The sequence below is a fragment of the Octopus bimaculoides genome, chromosome 9, assembly GCF_046866305.1.
Source record: "Octopus bimaculoides isolate indiv1 chromosome 9, ASM4686630v1, whole genome shotgun sequence".
NCBI classification, from domain to species: Eukaryota; Metazoa; Mollusca; class Cephalopoda; order Octopoda; family Octopodidae; genus Octopus; species Octopus bimaculoides.
In genome coordinates, this window is record NC_142936.1 from 35652189 (window position 1) to 35679345 (window position 27157).

Consider the following 27157-nt stretch of genomic DNA (forward strand, 5'->3'; position numbering starts at 1 on the left):
CGGGCAGGATATCCGAGAAGCTATATGAGTGTAAATTAAATCGCTAATAACTTATTAATGTTCGATATTAATATGAATAGCTCATAAATATATAACCTATATATATATGGACATTTTAGTTTTACAAATGAGAAAATTTTTATCTAAAATAAAAATATTTTATTAATAAGCACGGGTTCTTTTCACTTTTGTAAATCCAATTTTCAACTATACTCGCTATAATGGCAGCTTCCAGGTTGGGGAGTTTATGTTCGCTGTATGTATTTGCCACTTTCTTTATTATTTGGTTTTAGGTTTAATCATTTTCAACTTTGAATCAAATCGATTGTTAATTAGTTATAATAATACCAATTGATTTCAAGATGTCGAAATGTAGGACGAATTCTAGACATGTATGTACATGTCGTATCCTAAATATTTAAAGCACAACCCTTTTATTATTGTCTCGATTGCTTTATTGTTTAGTTTTATACCCTGTGTTTAAAATTAATTGTATTTAATAGCAGCGCCTTGATCCATTAGAAGTTTCAAGAATCTAAGGCTACAGTTCGGTCTGGTTTCCTTCTAAACCCGTTTTACTTAACCTAAGCGCCCTTGGGAAGGTATGAATGTCATCACCTCCCCTAATCCTGTTGAAATCTCAGTATACATATATATGTATGTGTACACACACATTATTTTCTGATGTATGAAAATAATCTATAGCCACCATCCACTGTCAGTGATATCTGCAAATAGTTTTGTTTATGTAATCAATGACATTTAACGTTTCATTTTGTTTATATTTGTCTTTTGTATTAGTGTTCCATAGTTTTACCTTATTCCCTTTTATTGCATACACTTTCAAATGTTGCACAGTTAATGTAAACAACTAAAAACATCCATAGTCACCAATATTCTTATCAGTTTTCATATAAATAAGCTAAACCGCTCCATCTTGACGGCTCTTCAGGTTATTTTTGAGGTCTGAAAACAAATAATCTATGTTTCTAAAGCCTACTTTCTTGAGTAATTTCATTTCAAGTCGATTTGCATGTCTCGCGGACACCTTGCTGCTCCTCTTTTCGTCGTGAAACCCAACGAAATACCTACAGATCAGCAGATAATGAAAGGCATACAGTTATGACACTGGTTCGATCTTTGTCAGATTCAGCAACTTGTGTTGCTTGGTGTGTACGCCGTGGATTGTTGAAGAATTTTCACAGATGTCCAGGGCGAAACTCCATTCAAAATAAATCTAACATTTCCTCACTTTTTACTCGCTGATCGTAGTGTGTGTTTTATTGAAATGAATTGGACTGTCAAATTTTTTGCTGTTTGGACGAGAAGTTTGCTTCCCAACCCTATAGCTTTGAGTCTAGTTTCACTGTGTGATAACTTGGGCAAGTGTCTTTTACTATAGTCCTGGGCTGACCAAAGCCTTCATCATCACCATCATTTAGCATCTGTTTTCCATGCTGGCATGGGTTAGATGGTTTGACTGTAACTGGTAAGCCAGAGAGCTGCACAAGGCCCCAGTCTGATTTTGGCTTGGTTTCTACAGCTAGATGCCCTTCCTTAACGCCAACCATTCCAAGAGTGTAGTGGGTTCCTTTTACATGTCAGCCTTCCTTATAAGTGAATGTAGTAGATGGGAGCTGAAAGAAGTCTAATGTATGTATGCATGTGTGTGTGTGTATATATATATATATATATATATATATATATATATATATATATATATATGTATGTATGTATATTTATATATGCATGTTTGTGTCTCCTTGATTTCACATCATAACAACAGATGTAAAAAAAAAAGTACCATCATCATACAAATGGGGCTGTTTGTTTCCAATCTTTGAAAATATGTTTGGCCATATTATCTTGCTTGGAAAAAGATGAGGATTGGTGACAGGAAAGGCATCCAGCTGTTGAAAATATGCCTCAACAAATTTCATCCATGCAAGCATGGAAAAGTGGAAGTTAAAATGATAATAATGATGATGATGACAGTAAAGTCTGGCCTACTATCTTTAAGTTGATTTCAACTATTTCAAAAAAATCTTGTCCTCTTATCACATGAATTTCCTTTGAAAACATTACACACTTGTAGATAGATATACAATGGATTCATAATTAAGGATCAAAACCTCAGTCTTCATGTTTGTTTTCATTGTTCTCAGATTCTGCACTTAAAATCTGTTTAGCCTGCAAAATTCACCATCATCTTAGGCTGCAGAGAGGTGAATCTTGATAAACTCATTCAATTCTAATTTTAGTGACCTAGTTTGGCTTTAATACAGGTATATGGTTTCAACTTTTGGCCCAAGGCCAGCAATTTTAGGGGAAGAGTAAGCCAATTATATTGAACCCTGTGTTTTAATGACCCTGAAAGGATGAAAAAAGCTAAAGTCGACCCTGGTGGTATTTGAACTCAGAACATAAAACCAGAAGAATGTCTGGTTCTGTAAAACAACAACTAGTTTTTTCTGTGTCTATTAGACAATTCCTTCAGCGACTTTTACTTTATTCTGAACTGAACAAGAGATTTCTGTGCAAACTGTCATCCACAATACAAACTTTAATGGGCTTTTCCACTACGATTGAATAAAATCTGTATTAATTATAGACTATCTTTTGTTGATTCTTTTCAGTATATCCAGAAATTATTAACTTGTTAGGAAAAAAATTGGTGTTAGGAAGGGCATCCAGTGTAGAAACCATGTCAAAGCTGACACTAGAACTCAGTACAGCCCTGTGGCTTGCTGGATCCTGTCTAACCCATGCCAGCATGGAAAATTGACATTAAATGATGATAATGATGATGATCTCCATGTGTTACATCTTACATGTATCTCTATTGGGTTTTGAAACCTGTTTCTACTAGGTTAGAATCACAATGTCATGAATACATAAGCATACTAAAAATGATACTCTTATTGTATCTACTTAATTTATTACGAAAACTAGTTTCATGCATTAATTCAATTAATCAATTTTTTTAAAGGCTTAATTAGAGGATGATGAACAGTATCCACAATCTTTTTCAAGCTCCTGAAACTGATGGGAAGGAGTAGTAAAGTTATCTTCAGACCAAAGATTGGCCTAGATGTTTGCAAAACAGTGAACTCTGCTATAGGCTCCCAAGGGCTAGGTGATGGATTAAATTTAACTATTCAAGAAGAGGAACAATCTCTTTGTAAATTTATAATTTTAACCTACCACATTAGCATCATACATGAAAATAAACTTTTTGACCAAACAACCAGGCCTGCTGCAACTAAAGCTTTCTGGATGAAAGCCTTCACAAAAGTTTGAAATAAAATAACATTCTATTCTATTAAAGTGCTAATGACAGATTTTTGTGGTGTAAAATATGTTGTGCTGTGGAAAGGGGATGGTAAGAGAGAGAGAGAGAGATTCAAATGAATGCTATTTGCAAGTACACACACACATTAGCTGTTTGTGTGTGTGAGAGTGGTGAGTATGTGCACATGTCATTAGTGATCATGTGGGTGAGTGTATGTATTTTTCCAGCTATCTATTATATTAATAACTGTTCCTAACTTTCTTCATAAAATCTGTGTAATGCTAAATCCTGGATAAGGGTGCTACCAACTATACAGTGTCAAATGCTTCTTTATTGAAATGGAGTTTGGTGTGTTACAGTGGACAATGATCATAGAGGATGACAGCAAGAATTGAACCAAGAAAAACAGATTAGATACGGGGAAGAGGGGGAAAGGTAAAGAGAAAAAAATAAGAATTAGGAATAAAGAGAGGAAAATCAGGGATGATGAAAAACTTTAACTCAGGATGCAAGAAATCGAGCTAAAAAATGTTGTATAATGAATGACAAAGTTAAAACTAAAAGCAAAGAATGAAAACTGTTAACCAAGAAAGAAAGTAGAATATGAATAATGATGATAAGTAAGATTATTTTGCACAAGTCACAATGAGAAAACAGACTACAAAAGAAAATATGATTGAAAATAATGAATAAAATTTCTCAGAAATTAATCAAAAGTTTATGAAGGAAATGATAGGATATTATTACTGAAGGGGAGATGTTGATGGCTGACACTGCACCACAAAATGGACTATGGAATTTCCACGTATACTGCTAGTATGAAATTATTCTTAATTTATCTTTATTTTCAGCTTTTCCTCTGTTCTGATTCTTTGTCTTTGTTGTAAAAATTTTAACTTCTTTTTCTAGCAATCTGTTGAGAGTAAGTTGCTTTCAACAAGTTTGGCACAGTGCTCCTGTTTACAGAACTACGCTTACACATTTACCCAGAAAATCTCAATGGCGGACTCCTTTGCGAAAATTTCACCAAAGAAGCAGACGCCGAGATGATTTAATTGAAATAAAAAATGGATATCCTACCTACCGAGACCTTTTAAAACCATTAGGTTTTACTATTATGGTGGGTTATGAGCTTTATTTTTATTCATTTGTAATTAGTTCAACATTTTGTAAAACCACACATTAACACCAATAAATCTAACATTTGCATATATAGAGCAAATGTTAATAGTTTCTGAGTAATTTTTTTTAAAGAAAAGCGAGATAGTATAGCTATGTAGTATTAAATAGAACAACTATATAATACTACATAGCTATACTTTTTGTTCAACTGGCAACTTCGAAATGAATTATGTTGGTCAGATTAACTTTCTCTTTTTCTGGCAGAAATCGAACTGATGAGTGAAGTGACAACTCAGCTGATAACTGGGATTGAATCTACTTCTCCTGCTTTGAAATCCAACATCTTGCCTAGTCCAGGTTGACACCCCTTAGCGAACAAACCAGGTCAGATTAGTGTTTTCTTTTCTATAGCAACTATTTACTTCCCTTGTCTTCAGAAGTTAAAATAATTATTTTGTCTTGGCTGCTTCTTCACCAATAACTCTCAACTATTTGTTTACCAAGAAGCATCAAATGCCTCAGCAATTTCTTCAGTTGGCATTTTACTCAACTTGAAATTTCTCATCCAAATTTTAGTTCTACTTTCAATGCCTCTTGATATAGTAGATAATTAGTTACTTGATGTAACTTTATATTAGCTGTTTTTATAATTATCATTATAATAATAGGTATCTAGTTACTTTCCTCCTTTGGGATCATTTCTCCTCACATTAACCTTGATAACTATATTATGCAATAGGGTGTGTAAATCATTTGATTTATTACTAAGAAGGTCAGGCATATTAGATAATATAGTGTTAAATGGATGTCTTATTTAGAACACCTTTCATCATAGATTTATCTGCTCAATTAGAGCAATGACTAAGGAGATGATCTTGCTTGAGTTCTAGCATCAAAAGGTCCAAGCTTTAGAGTAAATTGTCTCTTTTATAACTGCATCAAATGAATCGTTAGCATTTCTGTTTATTGATTAGTTTAACACTTTTTTCCAATTCTTACAATACTGATTGCTGTAATATCTCTTTTTCTTAAATATGTACAACCTCTTATCTGTTCATTTAAACTTATTCTTACAAAGAGTTAGTTTTAATATTTTTCTCAGCTTTCAATAATCCACAAAATGAAAAAAATCCCTAGATTTATGTTGTGCATTATCTACCAGTTTAACAGTTTATGAACAATTCAGTATCTCTAGAAGAGTACAAGCTGCTTGTCTTTGATCAGAGGATGAAGTTCTCCCACCCACCAGTCATGGAGCCATAGGTACTGTCTGCTTTCCTCTCACCAAATCACGTTGAAAACAACAACAAAAACAAATAAACTCATTCATTTTCATCTGAAATGTTAATTTCAGCCAGTTTTAATCATGTTATGATGTCCAGGGTAAAATCCATATAATAGTTATAACTGCTTCATAGATGTTTGCAACCAAATTTAAACAGAAGTATTTTGATTTGTCATCATCATTATCATTATTATTTTCATTCTTTTTATTTTCTTAGTTCAGTGGAGCATGCTTTGCTGGCAGTATGGTATGGCAATATGAATTGACACGTTTGAAGGCAAAAAAAATCATTAGTAACTGGATTTCAAACGAAGGAAGAGATATATTCTACCCCAAATCCCACAGCTTTCGTTCACATGTAAGTTATATTGATTTCATTCAGAAGACATTTTTTCTTTTATTTTTATTTTAAAAATCATTTTCTGTCCTGTATGAAATAGTTCTGAAAGCTTGTATCATCATCATCATCATTTAATGTCTGTTTTCCTTGCTGGCTTGGGCTGGGTGGTTTGACAAGATCCAGTCAGCCGCAGAATTATGTTGAGTTCTAATGTCAGCTTTGATGTAGTTTCTATGGTTGGATGCCCTTCCTCACACCAACCATTTTACAGTTTGTACTGGGCGCCCTTTCATGACACTAGTACTAAGAAAAGTCACCAAGTAACTTGCAAGACAAAAGGAAAAGGAAAAGCCCTTTCAGCAGAGTCAAAGGAAAGGAGATAACTGTATGCCAGATATTGAAAGGCTTAGGTATGATAGAAGACAAGCACTGGTGTCTTGCTATAGAGGGGATACATGGCTACCCTGCATTATTTTTATAATGTTATTTCTGTATATATCTCCTTAGTGTCATGCACTAATACAGTGTGATATATAGTACCATGGAACGGGGTAGACACCAACTGTCTCCACTTGATGTATTCCCAAATACTCTGCCAACAACTGTAACCAATCCAAAACAACTTCTCAACGAACTATAACTACTTCTCAACAATTTTCTGTAACTCCACAAACTCACGAACGACACCTTTCAACTTCCTGTGATTTCTCATCTTTCACTCGCAGTCAAACACGCTGCTACTTATACGAGTTCGGCCAGTCCATTCTCACAGCAGGCGTCATGATTCTTGCCATAATAATTATATAAGGGTAGATGGGAGTAGCTGCAAAGAAGATAGAGATAGTAGTCATGAGGTATCAGAGCATATTCTCAAGATACAACAGGGCGAGTAAAAGAGAGAATACAGAGAATCAGAAGAAAGGGAGAGTACAGGGAATTTTATAAGCGTACAAGAGGAGGGTGACAGACAGTTAGAAATCGGGGTATAGGTTATTGTAATGAATAGTGAACAAGGATTGGATATTTGTATATATTGTCAGCAGATTCTCATTTTAGAATCAACATCACTTGTGTCATAGGGAAGTGATTCATATTTGAGTTAAGATGAATGAAGGTAAATTCAAGGTCTTAAGCACAAATGTCTAATATGTGATGACATAATAAGAAAGCACCAAACCTTCAGCTGCTCTATTTGGTAAATTAGATTTAATCAGATGTAGACACGGCAGTCATCATCATCATCATAATCATCGTTTAACGTCCGCTTTCCATGCTAGCATGGGTTGGACGATTTGACTGAGGACTGATGAAACTGGATGGCAACACCAGGCTCCAATCTAATTTGGCAGAGTTTCTACAGCTGGATGCCCTTCCTAACGCCAACCACTCAAAGAGTGTAGTGGGTGCTTTTACGTGTCACCCGCACGAAGGCCAGTCAGGCGGTACTGGCAACGGCCACGCTCAAATGGTGTCTTTTATGTGCCACCCGCACAAGAGCCAGTCCAGGGGCACTGGCAATGATCTCGCTCGAAAATCCTACGAAGGCCAGTCACGTGGTACTGACAACAGCCACGCTCAAAATGGTGCATCTTATATGCCACCCGCACAAGAGCCAGGGGCACTGGCAACGATCTCACTTGGTCTCACTTGGCTTACCGGGTCTTCTCACGCACAGCACATTTCCAAAGGTCTCGGTCAGTAGTCATCGCCTCGGTGAGGCCCAATGTTTGAAGGTCTTGCCTCACCACCTCAGCCCAGGTTTTCCTGGGCCCACCTCTTCCACGGGTTCCCTCAACTGTTAGGATGTGGCACTTTTTCACGCAGCTATCCCCATCCATTCTCACCACATGTCCATACCAGCACAATCATCTCTCTTGCACACCACAACTGATGCTTCTTATGTTCAGCTTTTCTCTCAAGATACTTACACTCTGTCGGGTCAGTCTATTTGCCATAAGTGATGATATTCCAGGAATGTAGCAAGCTCAAGTCTCTAGCAATGTGACATTGCTAATCATACATGATAATACATTATTAAGGGTTGGGAAATACAACCAAAGCAACAAAGGGCTACACTGTAGCTGACATTAGGCTACACTGATATTTTATGATCCCTTGGTTTTTTTGCATTCAAACTTTTCTGAAGTCAAATTTTTAAAATTTCATTTGAATGACCCCTCCCCTCACTTTCCACTATGAAAATTCTTGGGCTAATGCAGAATTGCACCTCTCCTTGAAAAATGCATTAAAAAAAAAAATTTTTTTGTGATTCCTATGTTTTAAATGTTGGCAATTATGAATATACGAAATTTTTTTTTTAAATCCCCCCCCCATTTAAAGGTTTGATTTTGTTTACTTTAAAGTGATTGCAGTGAATTGACGAACATATGCAAATTGAAATTAAATATAGACAAAAACATTAAAGTGAAAAGAATTTGCGCTTTACTTGTGTTTGCCTTAAATAATTGTAAATAATAATTGAATGTTAATTAAAGATACATCATTTTATGAGAAACAAATAATGTTTAATAATTAATGTTATAAAGTTTAATAAGGGGCTCAAATTTCAGCCCCTCCCCCAATTTTAAATTTTTTCATCCATTTATTCATTTGTCTGTCTATCTATTTATTCCTATCCATTTATTCACTAAATGTGACGGTCCTATAGAAGACAGTATTACTGCTGTTTTTAGCCTCAGTAAGACATTCATATCTCTATCTCTTTTTACACATATCTATATGCTTATTGAATTTAAAATTTTGAATGATGGCCTTATTTATATATTTTCTGAAATGTGGACAATCATTTAAAAAATATATTGTTTTATAAGGAAAGACAGATGAATTGCAAAGGTTGTGTAATTTCTGATATCAGAAAATCTAAGATAATGCATTATGCTCTTTTTCATTTAACAACAAACAGACTTGGTAACACATCATTTGTTACACTGAATGTGAATTGTGAATTTTAAAACATCTATTTGGTTCAGGATAACTCAGAACTGTGACCAAAGGTGTTCTAGCTGTTAACAAACTGTCTTTATTTCAGATATAATGTATTTGGGATTACATATTTGTAAAGTGGTAGATGTTAATTGAGGAAGATTTCATGGCCAGTACTAGCAGATTGAACAACCACAGAGTGGCTCAAGCTGTGTTAGTATGAAATATTTTTGTAGGCAGCTGGAGTGAAGATTATTAGTAAGCTTGTGGAATTTACTGTGTCTACATAAGTACTGTCCCTAGCATTTCCTTCAGGAAACTCTTTAAGGCAGTTACACCAACATCAGGAGTCTATGATATTTTGTATATTGACAATCTGATTTTCAGTAGAAAATTTGTTGAAGAACTGTAAAAAAAATTGAAACATGAAAAAGTGGGCCAAAGTCAAAAGTTTTAATGGTTAACAGTAGTAGCAAGGGACAATCTAGAAGCATGTGAGAAGTGGCCTTGCTCAGTTGCTAGGGAGTAGCTTAAAACTCAGTATCATGTACTAAGTGTAAGCAAAGGATTCCTTGATAAACTGACAGGGAACTAGAACTTCAGTTTTGCTGAAGACCAAGTCTATTCAACTGACGTGATGGATATTATTGATCATTTCTGCTCCTTCAACAATACAGTTAGTACTGTAGAGGATTCTAGGGAATAGGGAAGAAGAAGTTTTGTGAATTTTTAGCAACAGTATATTAGCTATATGAGATATGTATGGAAAGTTAGACAGTGCATCATCATCATTATCATTTAACATTCATGTTCCACACTGACAGTTTGACTGATGGGTCCAAATGCTACATTGTGCTTGAATGTCTGCTTTGACATGGTTTCTAGGCTGGATGCTCTTCCTAATACCAACCATTTTACAATGTGCACTGGGTGCTTTTTTTGTGGCACCAGCAGTAGTGAGGTCACCATGTAGCTTGAATTAAGATCTTCTTTGGCTAAGAGTTGCAGTTGAAGGTTTGATGCCTCCTTATTAGGTCATAAATTGGACTTTGTGCTTTTTAATAAGCTTTTCAATTTACCTTCACTTATTTTAACTACCTGGTAATGGAAAGTGGAAACATCTGCAGTAGTCGAAGAGAAAAAGTTGGTCTTTGGGTAACTTTATCAGAATTTCCTTTGTTGCAAGTATTTAAACCAGATCTTAGTTCACATTTTTTTGCTGTCAGTGTTCTGGTTGGTTATCAGTTACATCAATCTTATCAGTTTGCAAAGGTCTAGAAAGAAAAGAAGACAATGTAGACAGAATAAACATAAAGTATAAGACCAAAACAGTATGGAAAAATGTATTAAAACTTATTCAAACTATGTTAGGATAGAAAATCAAGCATTAATATAAAGATGATGCATTTAGCCACTAATAATAATTAATTCTTTTGTCTTTCTTTTCAGCTAAATATGTGGTGGAACAGTCTCAGTGATGGACAGAAGTATGTAGTTAGCATTATTGGAGCAAATGTTCTTGTGTTTCTAGCATGGCGATTGCCATCTGCACAACCTACCTTGATGAAATACTTCTGCAGTAATCCAAACTCTGGTGTGTGAGTTAGAAATTTATTACTGTTTTTCTGTTCAAATTCTTCAGATGCCTAGATATTTTTTGAAAGAGATAAGTACAAGCATGGTTGTATGGTTAAGAAGTTTGCTTTTCAAGCACATGATTTTGGGTTTAGTCCAACTGCATAGCACCTCAGGCAAATGTCTCCTACTATCACCCCAGGCTGATCAAAACCTTGTGAGTGGATTTGGTAGACAGAAACTGAAAGATGCTGTTTGTCTATGTGTGTGTGTATATATATATATATATATATATATATATATATATATATATATATATATATATATGCACACTGTCTTATATGTTTCCTTGCTCTCCACTTTTATTTTATTACCTCTGCCTTCGCTAAGGCAGAGGTATTGTTTTCAGTTGTGTTTGTTTGTTTGTCTGTAGACAAGATATCTCAAGAACTGCTGGATGAATTCAGATGACACTTTCAGTGATGTTTGGCCTCATGACTGGCACAAACTGATTAGATTTTGGAATTGATCTGGTACTGGAAAAGGATTCTGGATTATTTTTCCTTTTTTTTTTTTTACTGAAGTTTTGAGAGTGGTCTGGTTTATTTTTAGTATTCTTGTTTGTGAGAGCACTTGAGTTTATTTCAGACATTCACATTTTAAAAATCATCTCCAGCCAATTGTTGAGAGGATGTTGGTGTTGCCTTGGCCGAGATTTTCACTCTCTGAGTGCTCTTGTTCTGTCTAGATCTGTTTCTTAGCCTGTATGGCTCTGTGTACTGTATCATTACACCACCTTGTTAACTTCTGCTTGGCTGAGACATTGTGTTATGCTAGAATCTGTCTGTAGCTTTCAGCAACATTTGTCTCCCAGTTGTATTTCATTTGTTTTTATTTTTGTTTTTACCATGCTGCATGGGTTAGATGGATATATTTTTGAGGAGAGGGAAGGTTAGCTTCTAGGGGTATTCAGAGTGAAATCCTAAGGCTGGTGGAGATAAAGGTTGTCCCCATGTTCTCAGGGAAGGGCTGGCTAAAGCTAAGAAATAGGGTATGTGAGCATGGTGGTAATTTGATACAGCTAGGTATAAAAGTTGTTTAAATTATGTGGCTTAAAATAAGGGAAAGATGGGTTGCAGAGTTATCCTGTTAGTTGAGAATAAGATTATTTCCATGGTTCTATGTAGAAGAGAAAATGTTTAGCTACAAATTGTTATTGTTGATGAAAGAGGTGTGTGAGTGGAAGTACTTTATCACAGCAAATCACACAGATTTTTTACAATGCTCTTGATTTAATTATCGTTACCACATATAGTTTAAGAAATATCATTTTATCATCAACTTTTCTATGCTTGCATGAGTCAGATGGAATTCACTGAGGCAGATTTTCTACAGTCAGATGCTTTTCTTGTTTTCAAGCAACATAATATTTCCTCATGGTTGGATATGTTTTCACAGAAGACAGGACACAGGGGACTCTGCTTGTATGATGGTAACACTTATTTACAACAATCCTCTGATGACATGACAAAGAGACACGAACATATATATGCACATACACATATATATACACACACACACACACACACATATATATATATATATATATATATATACATATCATCATCATCGTTTAACGTCTGCTTTCCATGCTAGCATGGGTTGGATGATTTGACTGAGAACTGGTGATCCAGATGGCTACACCAGGCTCCAATCTAATTTGGCAGAGTTTCTACAGCTGGATGCCCTTCCTAATGCCAACCACTCTGAGAGTGTAGTGAGTGCTTTTACGTGCCACCGGCACGAAGGCTAGTCAGGCAGTACTGGCAACGGCCACGCTCAAAATGGTGTATTTTACGTGCCACCTCCACAGGAGCCAGTCCAGCAGCACTGGCAATGATCTCACTCAAATGACTTTTCACATGCCACCGGCACAAGTGCCAGGAAGGCGACGCTGGTAACGATCACGCTCGAAAAGTGGTGCCATCACGATTTCGCTTGCCCCAACAGGTCTTCGCAAGCAGAGTTTAGTGTCCAATGGAGGAGATGTTGGCATGGGGGCCTGTCGTTGAATTTAGTTCGACTTCGATTTCACTTGCCTCAACAGGTCTTTGCAAGCGGAGTATGCATAAGTGGGCTGGCTACATCCCTGGCAGAGGCCTTGGATTTTGGTCTCACTTGGCTTGCCAGGCACAGGGGTGACTGCGTGGTAAGTAGCTTGCTTGCCAACCACATGGTTCCGGGTTCAGTCCCACTGCATGGCACCTTGGGCAACTGTCTACTACTATAGCTTCAGGCTGACCAAAGCCTTGAGTAGATTTGGTAGACGGAAACTGAAAGAAGTCCATCACACACATGAATGTTTATGTTTGTGAGTGTATGTGTCTGCTTTGTTCCCCCACCATTGCTTGAAAACCAATGTTGGTGTGTTTACATCACTGTAACTTAGCAGTTTGGCAAAAGCCGACCGATAGAATAAGTACTAGGCTTAATGTTATTCAATAAAGCCACCTTCAGCTTCAACAACTGCTTCTTTATGAGATCTAAATCATCTACATGCTTGAATAAAATGGTTCTGGTTCAAAAAATCTTTGATGTTATGGGTGTGTTCATTGACCTCTCTCTCAACAACACTTCACATGTAAATAGTCCAATGGATTGAGATCTGAGAAATCAGGAGGCTTATGTAATCATGAAAATTTTCAGCTATCTATTCCTGTGTTACTAGAACCATGTGTGATAGTACAGAGTCTTACTAAAACACATATGGCCTTCCATTGCATACACTGTCTATCCAGGGTTTAACAATTGTTTCCTGAACCTCAATGTAGGTGGTAGAGTTAACTCTAAGGCCTTGTGGAAAGAAGTAAGGAGGCATCACATGTCCTTCATTGCTGACAACCCCTAAAACCATGACAGTTGCAGGAAATTGTGTATGCACAACACTTGGAACTTCAAAAGGGTCTGCACATAACCATCTGTCATTTCTTCTGTTAACTTTTTGATCTTGGTCGAAGTTTTTCAATTGACCTCATGGACTTTCTGGTATTGTAATCAATGATCTGTTGAACTTGCTGGATAAATTCAGGTGTTCTGATGATTTCAAAGTGTTTAGAATGCTTTTTATGCTTTGATATGTTTCCATCTTCAGTCTCTAGCTCCTTACAAACTTTATAGATGAAAGATCTGGTAACTTTTAAAAATCAAGATATTTCCAAATTGCTAATCTCAGCCTTTATAACCACATTAAGAGCATGCCTCTTCATTTCTTGAGTAAGTTGAGGGTCTGCCATTATTTTCTGAAACAACGATTATACAGAGTTAGCAAAAAATGCAGCAATGACCAGAAAATGGTATGTCTTCAGGCACCTTACGCACCCTGTATGGGTGTGTGTGTGTGGAGGGAAGGGGGTGAGTGTGTGTGTGCTTGCGTCTTCTTGTCTTGACATTATATGATAGCTATGAGTGTCATTGTCATACAAATAATGTTTTTACAATATTCTATGAAAACATGTCCAAGCAAGGATTGGTAACAAGAAGAGCATTCAGACAGAAAATCTGCTTTAATTAATCCGTCTGACCATGCAAGGATGGAAAGTGGATGTTAAAATGATGATAAAGATATATTTATCAAATCTTTCTCTAGTTTTGGTCTAGTGCTAGAAAATTCTGTACTTAAGCAATTATTTTTGTTAATTATATTAAATTTCCTTTTATTAAGTATTTCATATACAATTTTCTCCTTTTTCTTTTTCTAGCGGCACCATGCTGGTCAATGCTTCTGTCAGCATTTAGCCAATACAACTTTATGCATTTGTTTACTAATATGTATGTCCTCTGGTCATTTTCAAATGTAGCATTAAATTTATTTGGAAAAGAACAATTCCTTGCCTTTTATCTGAGTTCTGGTAAGTGTTTCTCCTTTCTTTCATTTCATATTTGTAGCATATTCACAACAGAAATTGTAGTAATCTTCTGTGGAGAGGTGGGGCTTTAAGTTGGACCTTTGTATGCTTCCACAACAGGATCTCTTCATTCTGCTACCCTCTCAACTATGAAGTATGATTGGGATTTGTTGTCAGATTGAAGTAAACTTGGCAGCATAGTCAACTGAAAAGCATATGGCCATTAGCCACTGGACCTAATATCTATATATTAATGTGCTCAGGCCAAATGTTGGTTAGTTGAAAGGAGAGGTGAAGAGAGAGAGAGAGGAGTGTGACCAGTGAAAGCTAGGAAAAGGTGATTGCTATTATGTTATGAGGATAAATAGTTGAAGGAAGAGAGAAAGAGAGAGAGAGAGAATGTGTTTAGCACAGGGGGTCGTGGTATAGTTGAAAGAAGAGGCAAAGAGAATGAGTGTGTTTACTGAAGGGAACATCCATTTGTCATGATGCATCAATATATCTTAAATAACATGTCTGTACAGTAACATGATTTTAAATGTCTTATAAAATATTGTGATAGACAATATCTTATGATTTTCAAAATAACTGTGGGTTTTCCTTGAGTACTACTAGTCTGAAATGACTCTTTAATTATCAGAGCTTCTTGGGTAAAAGGCTTGTAAGAAAATATAAGATTTTCTTGAACATTGAGAGCAGGTTAGCTTGTCATGGCTTATTTGTCTTTAAACCTGTACCATCCTATTATGTAGATGTTCAGTGGCAGCTCGTATATAGGCACTGTAGAACTGCATCACCCCCTATTTCCACTTGATATTATCGATAACATTCAATATAATGAGTCCTTTTTTCTTTAATTCTTTCTTTATACTTGTACATTATATAATTCTTACGCTTAATGTCAGTAGCCATTCCCTAGTTTATAAAAAAAAATACAAAAATTCTTGTATAGAACTGTGCGCTTCACAGTTCTAGTGATGAAGTGTTTGTTGTGCACATGCTTACATGTCCGAGATAGGAAGCTTCACGCTAGGGAGAGACAGTACTATCATTCACGCAGTGCTGGTGAAAAGTAGTGTTTCTTTTTGACTCTGCGTGTGTTGTGCTTAAAAACATGTTTATATTCTTGAATGTGATGAAGTGTAGAATTAGATTATTATCCTGCTTCCAGCTTCAGTGTTGTTGCTGGGATTTGAAAAATAGGGCAGATTCCCCACCCGGATTTTTGAAAAACAAGGAGGAAATTTGTGGCAGTGTTCAGTGAACAAATTAAACACCCTATCCAGCAGTGGCTAAAATATGAACTGATCAAGTTTATGTATAAATATTCTTTTTATATGTTTGTTTCCTTTTATACAATGTCAAAACAACAGCTAAAACTTTTCTGAAGCAGCACCCCAACTAATTTTATCTATGAGCTGCCACTGTAGCTGTTCATCCTATTATGTAGGAGTTTTCAGAATTTTATTCTGAGCTACTTGTATTAATATTCTTTTGCTAACACTTGTTTATTGAAGCTTCGTTATGTAGAAATAGACAGTCTGATATTGATGAGAATGTTGGGTTTTATAAATGAGATAATTAAGACACATGAAAAGATATTGTAATACAGATTAGTTTTGCAGAAGCCAATTTAGAAAATAGATGTAAGTTAAGAAATCCAAATGTTCAATTCTGTTTATTGTAGCTCTAAATCTTGAAAATTTCATCCCTTCATTTGTTTTGTTACCCACTCTGTTTTTATCCAAATGTTCTATTGTTTCCTCTACTGTAGCTCTAATTCTTGAAAACTTCATCTGTTTGTCTGTCTGTCTCTTCATTTGTTTTGTTACCCATTCTGTTTTCTCTTGTACATATTATGACTCTATCCTTGCTTTTCCCATGTTATAGGTTAATTAGCAGCTTTTGCTTTGTGGATATTTTACATTGCCTTTATCTAGGGAATAGGGCAACCATGGTGTTTGGTTGTCCATGGTCCAGCCATCTTGGCCTTGCCATGAGGGTATAACTTCTGTTCCATATAAATTAGCTCCCTTAAGTTTCTCTACCTCATATTTGTGATACTTGCCTCACTCAGTGGACATTACGAAGAAAAATGTTCAGATAAGCAACTCTGTCCGACCTAGCACACAACTAATCCTCACATTATACCACTCATATTATTATTATTAGGTTGTCAAGAAAGTTCTTGCAGTTTTTAACCTTTAAATTCAGATGCACATATCTCGGCTCAAACAAAACTTTATTAATTGAAATAAGCACCATCAGAATCAACACACTTTTGCCAACGCGAGACAAGTTTACTTATGCTAGTAGCGTAAAAATCCTGTGTTCTGGTGGCAATGAAGTCATTGAAGGTGTGTTTGGCACTATCTTGGTTTTTGAAGCATTTCTCATGCTGGAAGTTGTCGAGATACTTGAAAAAGTGGTAGTCGGTAGGCAAGAGGTCTGGTGAGTATGGTGGATGAGGCAGAGTTTTGTAGCCAAATTCATTCAATTTTTGCGGGGTCAGTTGTGTGACGGGTGATCAAGCATTGTCGTAGAGAAGAATTGGTCCTTTTCTATTGACCAATGCTGGCTGTTGTTGGAGTTTCTTATGCATTTCATCCATTTGCTGACAGTACTTCTCCGCCGTAATGGTTTCGCCTGGATCCCAAAAGCTGTGATGAATGAGACTGGCCACAGACCACCAAACATGCTACACTCTAATGGTGGAGGGAACCTGTGGAAGAGGTAGACCTAGGAAGACATAGGACTTGGTGGTGAAGCATGATCTTCGATTGTTGGGCCTCACAGCAGTAATGACAAGTGACAGAGACCTTTGGTGATATGCCATGCTTGAGAAGACCCATCAAGCCAAGTGAGATTGTAGTTATGTAACTGGCTTGAGAAGACCTGTGAAGCCAAATGAGATTGTAGTCGTGTAACTGGCATGTAAAAAGGCACCCTTTGAATGTTGGGCAATATGCTGTGCTTGAGGAAACCTGTCAATCCAAGTGAAATTGTAGTTGTGGCCAATACCAGTACCATGTAACTGGCACATAAAATCCACTGTTTGAATGTTGGGCCTCAACAGAGGCTGTGACAGGTGACTGAGACCTTTGGCGATATGCTGTGCTTGAGTAGACCTGTCAAACCGAGTGACATCGTAGTCATGGCTGATGCCAGTATCATGTAACTGGCACCCATGCCAATGGCACATAAAAAGCATTCACTACAGTCTTGCAGTGGTTGGAGTTAGGAAGGGCACCCAGCTGTAGAAACTATGCCAAATCAGATTGGAACCTGGTGCCACTCCCCAGCTTACTAGTTTTCAGTCAAACTGTCCAACCCATGCCAGCATGGAAAGTGGACGTTAAATGATGATGATGAATAGTTGTGGAATTTAATTTGAACTGGTTAAGGGAGATAAACCAAAACTAGTTTATTGTAACTCCTAGTACAAACTTGCACCAGATTTCACTGTCACTTCAAGGTCTGCAAAGTGAGAACTAGTAATATAATATGCTAATTAACTTTATCTCTACCCTTAAAAAAATAAAAGTATTTTGAAGTATAGGAAGAAACTGATATTGAATAAATCTTTTAAGAAAACAGGTGGCAAGCTAACAGAATCATTAGTGCAGTATTTCTTTTGATTCTTCATGTTCTGAGCTCAACTTTATTCTCTATCCTTTGGTAGGGAGGGTCATTGAAATATTGTACCAGTCAAGTATTAGGTGGATCTAATTGATTAACATCACCCACTCAAAATCAACTGAAGTAAAATTAGATGTATTTTCCATATAATATGCCATCTAATTATGGCACATTATATGGAAAATACATCTAATTTTACTTCAGATTATTTCATCTATGTCACAATGTTGTTTATTGTTTTGTTTTGTTAAAAAAAAAACCTAGCATAGAAAATGTGGTATTAATAATAATATTTATTTTCCAGCCACGGTTGCCTCTCTGCTCAGCTACTGTGTCAAGATTACCCGATGCCAATTTACACCTTCTGTTGGTGCTGTAAGTTTCAGTTTTTGTTCTAAGGCCCTAATTTTGACTCATTCTTTTCTATTTTTTCCCCTTAAACTTTTTAATTCTGTATTTACTATTTATTCTAAATACTATATTATTTGGTCATTTAATTATTGAGTGCAGCAAACATAATTGAAAAGAGGTAAAATCTTAGCAAGCCCACACTGTAACTTTGTTTTGATACCTGGTTGATCCTCCAGCTCAGCCTTGACGGAAGACATATTGTCAAAGGTATCCCACCAACCTTTATCTACATCAAGACACTTATTCCTGTTCCTCTATCATACTTTCAACACTTGGCATAATGCCACCTCCTCTTCTTTTAAATACACTTCCATTCAGCTGAGGCTTTTTCGTGTCTTGCCAGTTACTTGGCAACCTTACTAATGTTGGTGGCATGAAAAACAAATCACCCAGTACACACTGTTAAACAGTTGGGGTTAGGAAGAGTATTCAGGTATAGAAAACACTGATGCTGTCATTGGAGCTTGACTGTTGTGTGATCTGTAGGATCCTGTCAAACCATCCAACCCATGCTAGCATGGAAAACAGATGGTGGTGATGGTGATATATATATATATATATATATATATATATATGTGAAGGCACATTGCCTAGTGGTTAGGCTATCAATCATAAGGTCATGGATTCACTTTCTGGAGGTTGGCATGTTGTGTCCTTGAGCATGGCATGCTCTAGTCTCTCTCTCCCTCTTGCTGTTACATCCTCAGTGTTCTGTTGAGTCAAGGAGGTGGGAGGGATGAAAGAGTGTTATGTTTGCTCATCACCACACAGGCACCTAAAATAGCTAGTGAAAACCTGGTATATGCTACCAAGTCATGTTTGGTTGCAAGTGATAGCTATGGTTTCATATATATTATTTCATCATCATCATCATCATCGTTTAACGTCCGCTTTCCATGCTAGCATGGGTTGGACGATTTGACTGAGGACTGGTGAAACCGGATGGCAACACCAGGCTCCAGTCTAATTTGGCAGAGTTTCTACAGCTGGATGCCCTTCCTAACGCCAACCACTCAGAGAGTGTAGTGGGTGCTTTTACGTGTCACCCGCACGAAAACGGCCACGCTTGAAATGGTGTCTTTTATGTGCCACCCGCACAAGCCAGTCCAGGGGCACTGGCAACGATCTCGCTCGAAAATCCTACGGGAGCCAGTCAGGCGGTACTGGCAACGGCCACGCTCAAAATCGTGCATCTCATGTGCCACCCGCACAAGAACCAGTCCAGGGGCACTGGCAACGATCTTACTTGGCTTGCCGGGTCTTCTCACGCACAGCACATTTCCAAAGGTCTCGGTCAGTAGTCATCGCCTCGGTGAGGCCCAATGTACGAAGGTCTTGCCTCACCACCTCAGCCCAGGTCTTCCTGGGCCTACCTCTTCCACGGGTTCCCTCAACTGTTAGGGTGTGGCACTTTTTCACGCAGCTATCCTCATCCATTCTCACCACATGTCCATACCAGCGCAATCGTCTCTCTTGCACGCCACAACTGATGCTTCTAATGTTCAGCTTTTCTCTCAAGATACTTACACTCTGACGGGTATTCACATTGACATTACACATCCAACGGAGCATACTGGCTTCATTCCTTGCAAGCTTACGTATGTCCTCAGCAGTTACAGCCCATGTTTCACTGCCATGTAGCATGGCTGTTCGTACGCATGCGTCATACAGTCTGCCTTTTACTCTGAGTGAGAGTCCCTTTGTCGCCAGCAGGGGTAAGAGCTCTCTAAACTTTGCCCAGGCTATTCTTATTCTAGCAGCTACACTTTCAGCGCACCCACCCCCACTACTAACTTGGTCGCCCAGATAGCGGAAGCTATCGACTACCTCTAGTTTTATGTATATATATCTGTACATACATCATCTTCATCATTTAACATCCATCTTCCATGGGTCGGACAGTTTGAAATGATCCAATGAGTTGGAAGACTGTGCATATACACATACAAACAGGTTTCCATAATTTCTGCTTACCAATTCTACTCACAAAGTATTAGTTGGCTCTGCATTTGCTAGTAATAGTATATTTGTTTACCAAACCAAAGCATTATTGCATTCATATTTTACAGTTACTTTTTTAAAGACATTGATCTATGATATTAGTAATTCTTTCTTCTTTTTTATTTATTGTTAGTCTGGTGCCCTGATGGCTGTTCTTGGAGCTGTCTGCCTTACTTATCCTAATGCACAATTATCAATAGCATTCATTGGTGATATCATCCCTCATTCTTTTTCAGCTGGTGCAGTGAGTATCCTTATGAAATTTATTAACATTATGTAGATGTGTCCAGCATTGTTGTTGTTTAGTCCCATGTTAGCTCTGATAGAACCAGCTTATAATCAAAGGCTTTCAGAGTGTTCCCCCAAAGTACATTAACCAATGAGTCTACTTTATTTTTTTTTTAAGCTGATAGGTATGTAGTCTCGGGCAGGTTGGTATGAAAAAGGTTAAGCATTCTCTTTCTTGTTTTATTTTGGAGTTTTTGATTTCCTTGTTGGGTTACCTCTATTGTAGTGCGAGTTACATATACCTCTTTAATGAAGATACTAAGGAGAAAGTAAAAGAAGGTAGAGAACCATGTTGTTATATCTACATGTCTTGTATAAAACCATTTCATTGATTTGGGCTATGATTTTGGAAAAGAAAAGAAAACTATTCAGTTACAAAATGAAGAGAAAGTGTTTATGAAATTACCTAAATCAACAGAGATAGAAACATCAAGTTTTATCTTTGGAACACTAGTGTTTCTGTTTATTACTGAATTGAACTTAGTTTTATGTACCTAAGAATAGTAAAAAATTGCAGCAAGGAAGTATGTATATGTGTGGGTGGAAGTTTGATCTAATAAGCAGGGCACATAATTTTATGTTGTTTCACTTTACTCAGGTGAAAATTAGTACTACAGCTGACCTTGACCCTAACAGTCTCATCCTGGGTGATCTGCTGGGTCAGGGGTGGGAGAGTTGAGAGGGTGTTTATGTATGCTTGAAATTAGACACCTGAAACAAATAGCGAAAGCTTGGTACAAGCTACAAGATCATACTCTCTTGCATGTGATGGCTAAGCAGTAGTTGCAGTACTTCACTTTGATTGTTAATAGCCTTCAGAAAAGGACATCACAAAATATATATTAGACAGTTTAATAGGTTCTGATGGGCCCAAGGACTGTATTGTATTTAAGTGTCTGCTTTGACATAATTTCTATGACTGGTGTCCTTCTTGATACCAACCCCATTACAACATATTATGGGAGTTTTTTCATGGCATCAGTACCTGTGAGGGGTCACCATGCAGTTTGAAAGACTACAAATCCTGAGGGGAAAGCTTTATGCTAAGGGATGAAGGATAAATGTATGAAAGACGTGACCAGAGCAGAACAAGTTTCTATATAACTGGTGGAGCTGGAAAGAGACGCAATAGAGATGAGGTGTCTGGGTGGATCAAGGCACAAGATAAGTAGAAATGAGGAGTGGAACAGTGAGAACAGGAGTGTGGGGTGAGGGAGAGAGCCTGTAAAAGTTCAATCTATAAAAATAAACGTCATCAATAAATGGATTATCTATTATATAAATGCATTTTATTTTTAGGTAATGAAAGTAATCATTGTCTTTGACACAATTGGTGTATTAGCTGGCTGGAAATTCTTCGACCATGCAGCTCATCTTGGAGGCATGCTATTTGGACTGTAAGTGAGCATTACCAACATCATTTCTGAAGTATTTGCTATTTTTGTCTATCTCAAAGCATAACCCTTTTGATACCAATTCACTTTGTGACAGCAATCCACCCATTTTAACAACCAAAGGTGTTTGTCACTGAAGAGGCTAAATCCAAAACACTGGTGTGTAATGGCATTCTGAGCAAATTGTGTTTTTCAACACTCCAAAACTCTAAAGAGAAGTTTCTCTAAGATAGAATATTACAGCTAGCACCATTCTACATCTGTATATAAACACTACTTTAATCTAGGTGCATATGTTGATAAAATTACTTATAAAATTCCCACAAATTCTGGTCTAATTTCAAAATTAAGCCAAAGCACTTAAATAGTGTAAATGGCTGTGTGGTTAAGGTTGCTTCACAAGCACATGATTTTGGGTTCAGTCCCACTGTGCAGCACCTTGGGCAAGTGTCTTCTACTGTGGTCCTAGGCCTACCAATGTCTTATGAATTTGGTAAAATGGAACTGTGCAGAAGCATGTTGTGTGAGTCATTGTGTTTGTCTTTCACTGTCTGACATTGTTGATTTGTTTATTTTCTTGAAACTTAGTGGTTCAGCAAAAAGCAATCAATAGAATAGGTACTGAAACCATGAAAGAGTTTATTGTCATGAAAGTCTAAATGTAATATTTCTTAACTTTCACTGAAATCAAACTTGCATTGTTTTTTTATATCAATTCAGATTTTTCTAGGCCAGCTTCACTTGTCATCTTTCCAAGTTGGCTGAAAATAAGTTCCAGTAAGGTTGATTATATCCTTCTCTACTGGAAAACTAGGATTTTGGCTTCAGTGGTGGGGTAACATAGGCTAATTCTGAACTTCTGATACTGTGGTAAATTGAAACTTGTATTTCCATTTTTGATTTTCAGATGGTATGTGACATATGGTAAAAAACTGATCTGGGAACAGCGTGAATCAGTACAGAAATGGTGGCACCACATTAGAGGAGATCCTTGAAAATTACACATGTACACAAACTCAAATTGTGATATATTTGTCATTTTGTTGGAATTACGATAATCTTACACTATTACAATTTTTTAATATATAATTTATTCCAATAAAACATAAAAGTATTTCTCCACAAGATTTCTACCTTTAAAAAAGTTAAGATTGGTTTTTGTCAGTCTCTTCAAAGCATTCATCATGTGAATCAAAAGCTTATATAAATGCCTTCCTTACATATTGTTGTCCTAATAAATTTGTAAACACCTGTCAGTTCCTTGATGTGACTGCTGAGATGGCCATAAGGACAAAAGTACATGCCCAAAGTGAGGTGTGCACTAGTACCAGTGTCTTTAATAAATTTCTCTTGTGTCACTCCAAGATTGATGACTCTTATAACCGATTCTCAAGAGAATGTTTGGGCTTGCAGTAGGATAAATCTTCATGAAAAAAGCAGCTTGTCAAAGAAGTGTCAGTATCAATTATCTTTATTTGCAGTCAGCAGCAGTGCTATCTTACGGCACTGACAACATCCAGGACTGCATTAAAAGGCATTGACTACCTTTGAGGAAACTGTGCAGAGATGTTTGAAATAAAAGCCTTCAATCCTCAACAAAATCACCATTTAAGTGGCATCACCAACTTCCTTCATAGCTCTGAAGCTTGGATAGCATGAACACTTCCATATGAACTGCTTCCAGTGTATCCTGGGAGTTATCTGACAGGATCTATATACCTCACAATAAAATCCTTGTGAGGACCAATGATTACACTGGCCAAAAAATTCTAACTTTTTGTCAGTTGACCTAACTTTGAGATCTGTTTTGGGGTAATCTGGAGTCACTGAGTTTAAAAATGGCAATAGTTTTTTTTCTATGAGCTGGCCCATATTGGTCCCACCTGTAGCTCCATGTTTTAGAAATTTCTCAATGCATTTTTTGTAGGGTATGTTAGCAGTAAGAGTCTCAGTGAGTGAGGATGTGACGTTCTGTTGGCCAAGTATATGTTCCTGTGTAGAAGTGCATTTCCTAAAAACTGTGTGCTTGGTCATCTTAATCTGCGTTGTTAATCTCTTCTTACTATCAACAAATGTACAAAAGATATAGTTAAACATTTCTGCTGAATATTTATTTTATCTATGTATTTAAACAAACCTAGATATATAAATATGTTCCTCATCTCTCTTTACATATTTATTTCATGAAATAACACAAGGGTTCAGTAGCATGGTGTCATTGTGAAGGAAATGCTCGAATTGCCAACTCTTTTTGTTATATATGTGGGTGTTTTACAAAGAAGAATGAACATTAGTGACTTTGTGAAAAGATCCTACTTGACTTACTTTAAAGTTGGTGATCAGGATAAATTGTGAGCTTTGCACAATGTAAACCCTGTGTTGAAAATCTATGCCAATCGACAAAGGCCACAAGGAAACAACTAACATTTGGCATTCCTATGGTATGGTGGGAGCGAAAGAACCATGTAAACGATTGTTACTTTTGTCTCATGAAGACCTCTATTTATAGTAAGAAAACGCAACAGAAAATAAGTTACGCAAATCTGGATTTAGCAATTCATCCAGTGTTTCACTCAGATGAAATACCAGCACCTGTTTCCAAGGATCTACCTTCACTGGAAAATGAAATGATATAGGCACAGGAGTTGCTGTGTGGTAAGTAGCTTGCTTACCAACCACATGGTTCTGGGCAAGTGTCTTCTACTATAGCCTCGGGCCAACCAAAGCCTTGTGAGTGGATTTGGTAGACGGAAACTGAAAGAAGCCTGTCGTATATATGTATATGTTTGTCCCCCCCCCCCCAGCATTGCTTGACAACCTATGCTGGTGTGTTTACATCCCCGTAACTTAGTGGTTCGGCAAAAGGGACTGATAGAATAAGTACTTGGCTTACAAAGAATAAGTCCTGGGGTCGATTTGCTTGACTAAAGGTGGTGCTCCAGCATGGCTGCAGTCAAATGACTGAAACAAGTAAAAGAGTAATGTGAAGTAGATGTAAATCGTGAAAATGACATAGATATAGACATTGTAGAAATGTCAACCAATGAACGTGAAAACTTCAACCAGGCAGAACTTAATGATTTTATTTGAGACTTAGGACTATCAAAAGACTTATCAGAACTGTTAGCTTCTAGGCTTAAAGAGAAGAATTTGTTGCAGAAAGAAACAAACATAACTTTTTATCAGAATAGGAGAAAAAGGATATCTTGACATTCTTTACAGCTGGAAAAGATTTTGTTTACTCTTGTGACGTGGCGTAACTGTTAAATGTGATGGGTATTGAACAGTATGGTCCTAGTGAATGGAGACTCTTTATAGATAATTCAAAGAAGTCTAAAATGTGTATTACTCCATAATGGAAACTTGTTTGGTGCACTTCCTATTGGTTACTCTTTGCACTTAAAAGAGAATTACGATCACATAAAAGTTGTACTAGTTATACGAACACAAATGGGTCATGTGTGGATCTAAAAATGGTCAACACAGAGGGTATACAAAATATCCGTGTTACCTGTGTTTATGGGATAGCTGAGCAAGAGACAAACATTGGGAACAGAAACTTTTGATTGTTGGGGAGAAGAATATCATACACTAACTAACCACTTCTTGAAAGAGTAAAAATCATCTCCCCACCCCTTTATATTAAACAATTTATCAAAGCTGTTAATGTGGAGGGTAACTGTTTCAAATTCATACATACATTTCCTGGCCTAAGTTATGATAAAATGCCAGAATTTCTCAAGCTCAATAACTGATGTAGAAAAAAGAGCATGAGATTTATTTGTGGCTGTGGTGAAAAGATTTCGGGGGAGTGAAAAGGCTGCAAACTACACGGATATAGTGGAAACATTACTTGATAGATTTCCACTTTTTTAGGCTGCAACATGAGCATAAAGCTTCATTTCTTTTAAGAGTCATTTTGATGAATTTCCTGCTAACCCCAGAGACGTGAGTGATGAGTGCTTTCATCATGCAATCAAGATTATGAAGGAGAGATATCAAAACCAATGGAACACACTGGTGATGGCAGACTACTGTTGGTGTATTCAAAGAGACTGTGTAGACATGAAATACTCCCTCAAGTGGAAGTTTGTGTTTTATCCATCATATTAGAGAATCAACAGTATGTATTAAGTAAAAGGTGATGCTACCTTACATTTCATTTAATATTTTATTGACCTTATAACTTATGGTTTGAAGCTATAAGTCTTAGTAAACTATCCTCACCAAATAAATTATTTATACAGTGCATCATAAAATAGGGTTATGTTATAGAATGAAAAGGTGATGTATTAGAAAAAAATGGATGCATATTTGAAATCAGCATCTCAAAATTAACTAAAAATAACCCCAAAACGAAGCCAGCAAAAAGTGTTGACCAGTGTTTTATCTAACATCATATATAGTAACTGGGACACATGAAAACAATACACTTGTTGGCTGTTCCCAAGAATGGTTTAGTTAGTTGTTCTATGGTTAACATTCAACTGGAGGACTGAAATGCTTTGAGGAAATGCAAGATCAGACTGTTATTGCTGGTCATACCATTTGGTAATGGCTGTACGGGGATGGGGTCTTATACTGGAGAAGGAGAGCAGAAAAGAACCTTCATTACTATTACCACCACCAACACCTATACATTTCCCCTTGTGGGATCAAAGTAGGACTAAGGAGCCAGGATAACCATCAAGGAAGTCTATAACATCATTAAAAATTAACTAATTGATCTTCCATCTGACTGGGTAACTATGTATCTCCTCTACAACAACACACCTGTTTCTTCTCTCATTCTTGATTGCTCTTACCTTTGGCTAGGAAACCATGTATCTCCTTTACATCAGCACACTTGTTTTCTGTCCTCTTGTTAACTCTCTCTCCCTCTGGATAACCATGTATCTCCTCTAAAGCAAGACACCTGTTTCTTATTTCTTTACTGCCCACAAAAAGCTACACACAGAGGGG

General features: G+C 36.8%; 1 protein-coding gene across 2 annotated transcripts; it reads left to right on the forward strand.

The window, feature by feature from the left end:
- Positions 1 to 175: 175 nt before the first annotated feature.
- LOC106874295 (presenilin-associated rhomboid-like protein, mitochondrial) lies at positions 176 to 23344 on the forward strand. Of its 2 annotated transcripts, XM_014921975.3 has the most exons (9): positions 176 to 256; positions 4202 to 4412; positions 5917 to 6057; positions 10432 to 10576; positions 14316 to 14465; positions 18406 to 18476; positions 20647 to 20757; positions 22101 to 22198; positions 23103 to 23344. In XM_014921975.3, the coding sequence occupies exons 1-9, from the start codon at positions 222 to 224 to the stop codon at positions 23188 to 23190; spliced, it is 1050 nt and encodes a 349-aa protein (XP_014777461.1). In that variant the 5' UTR covers positions 176 to 221; the 3' UTR covers positions 23191 to 23344. The 2 variants fall into 2 exon arrangements, with proteins under 2 accessions (XP_014777461.1, XP_089213553.1); XM_089357427.1 differs by lacking the exon at positions 14316 to 14465.
- Positions 23345 to 27157: the final 3813 nt, after the last annotated feature.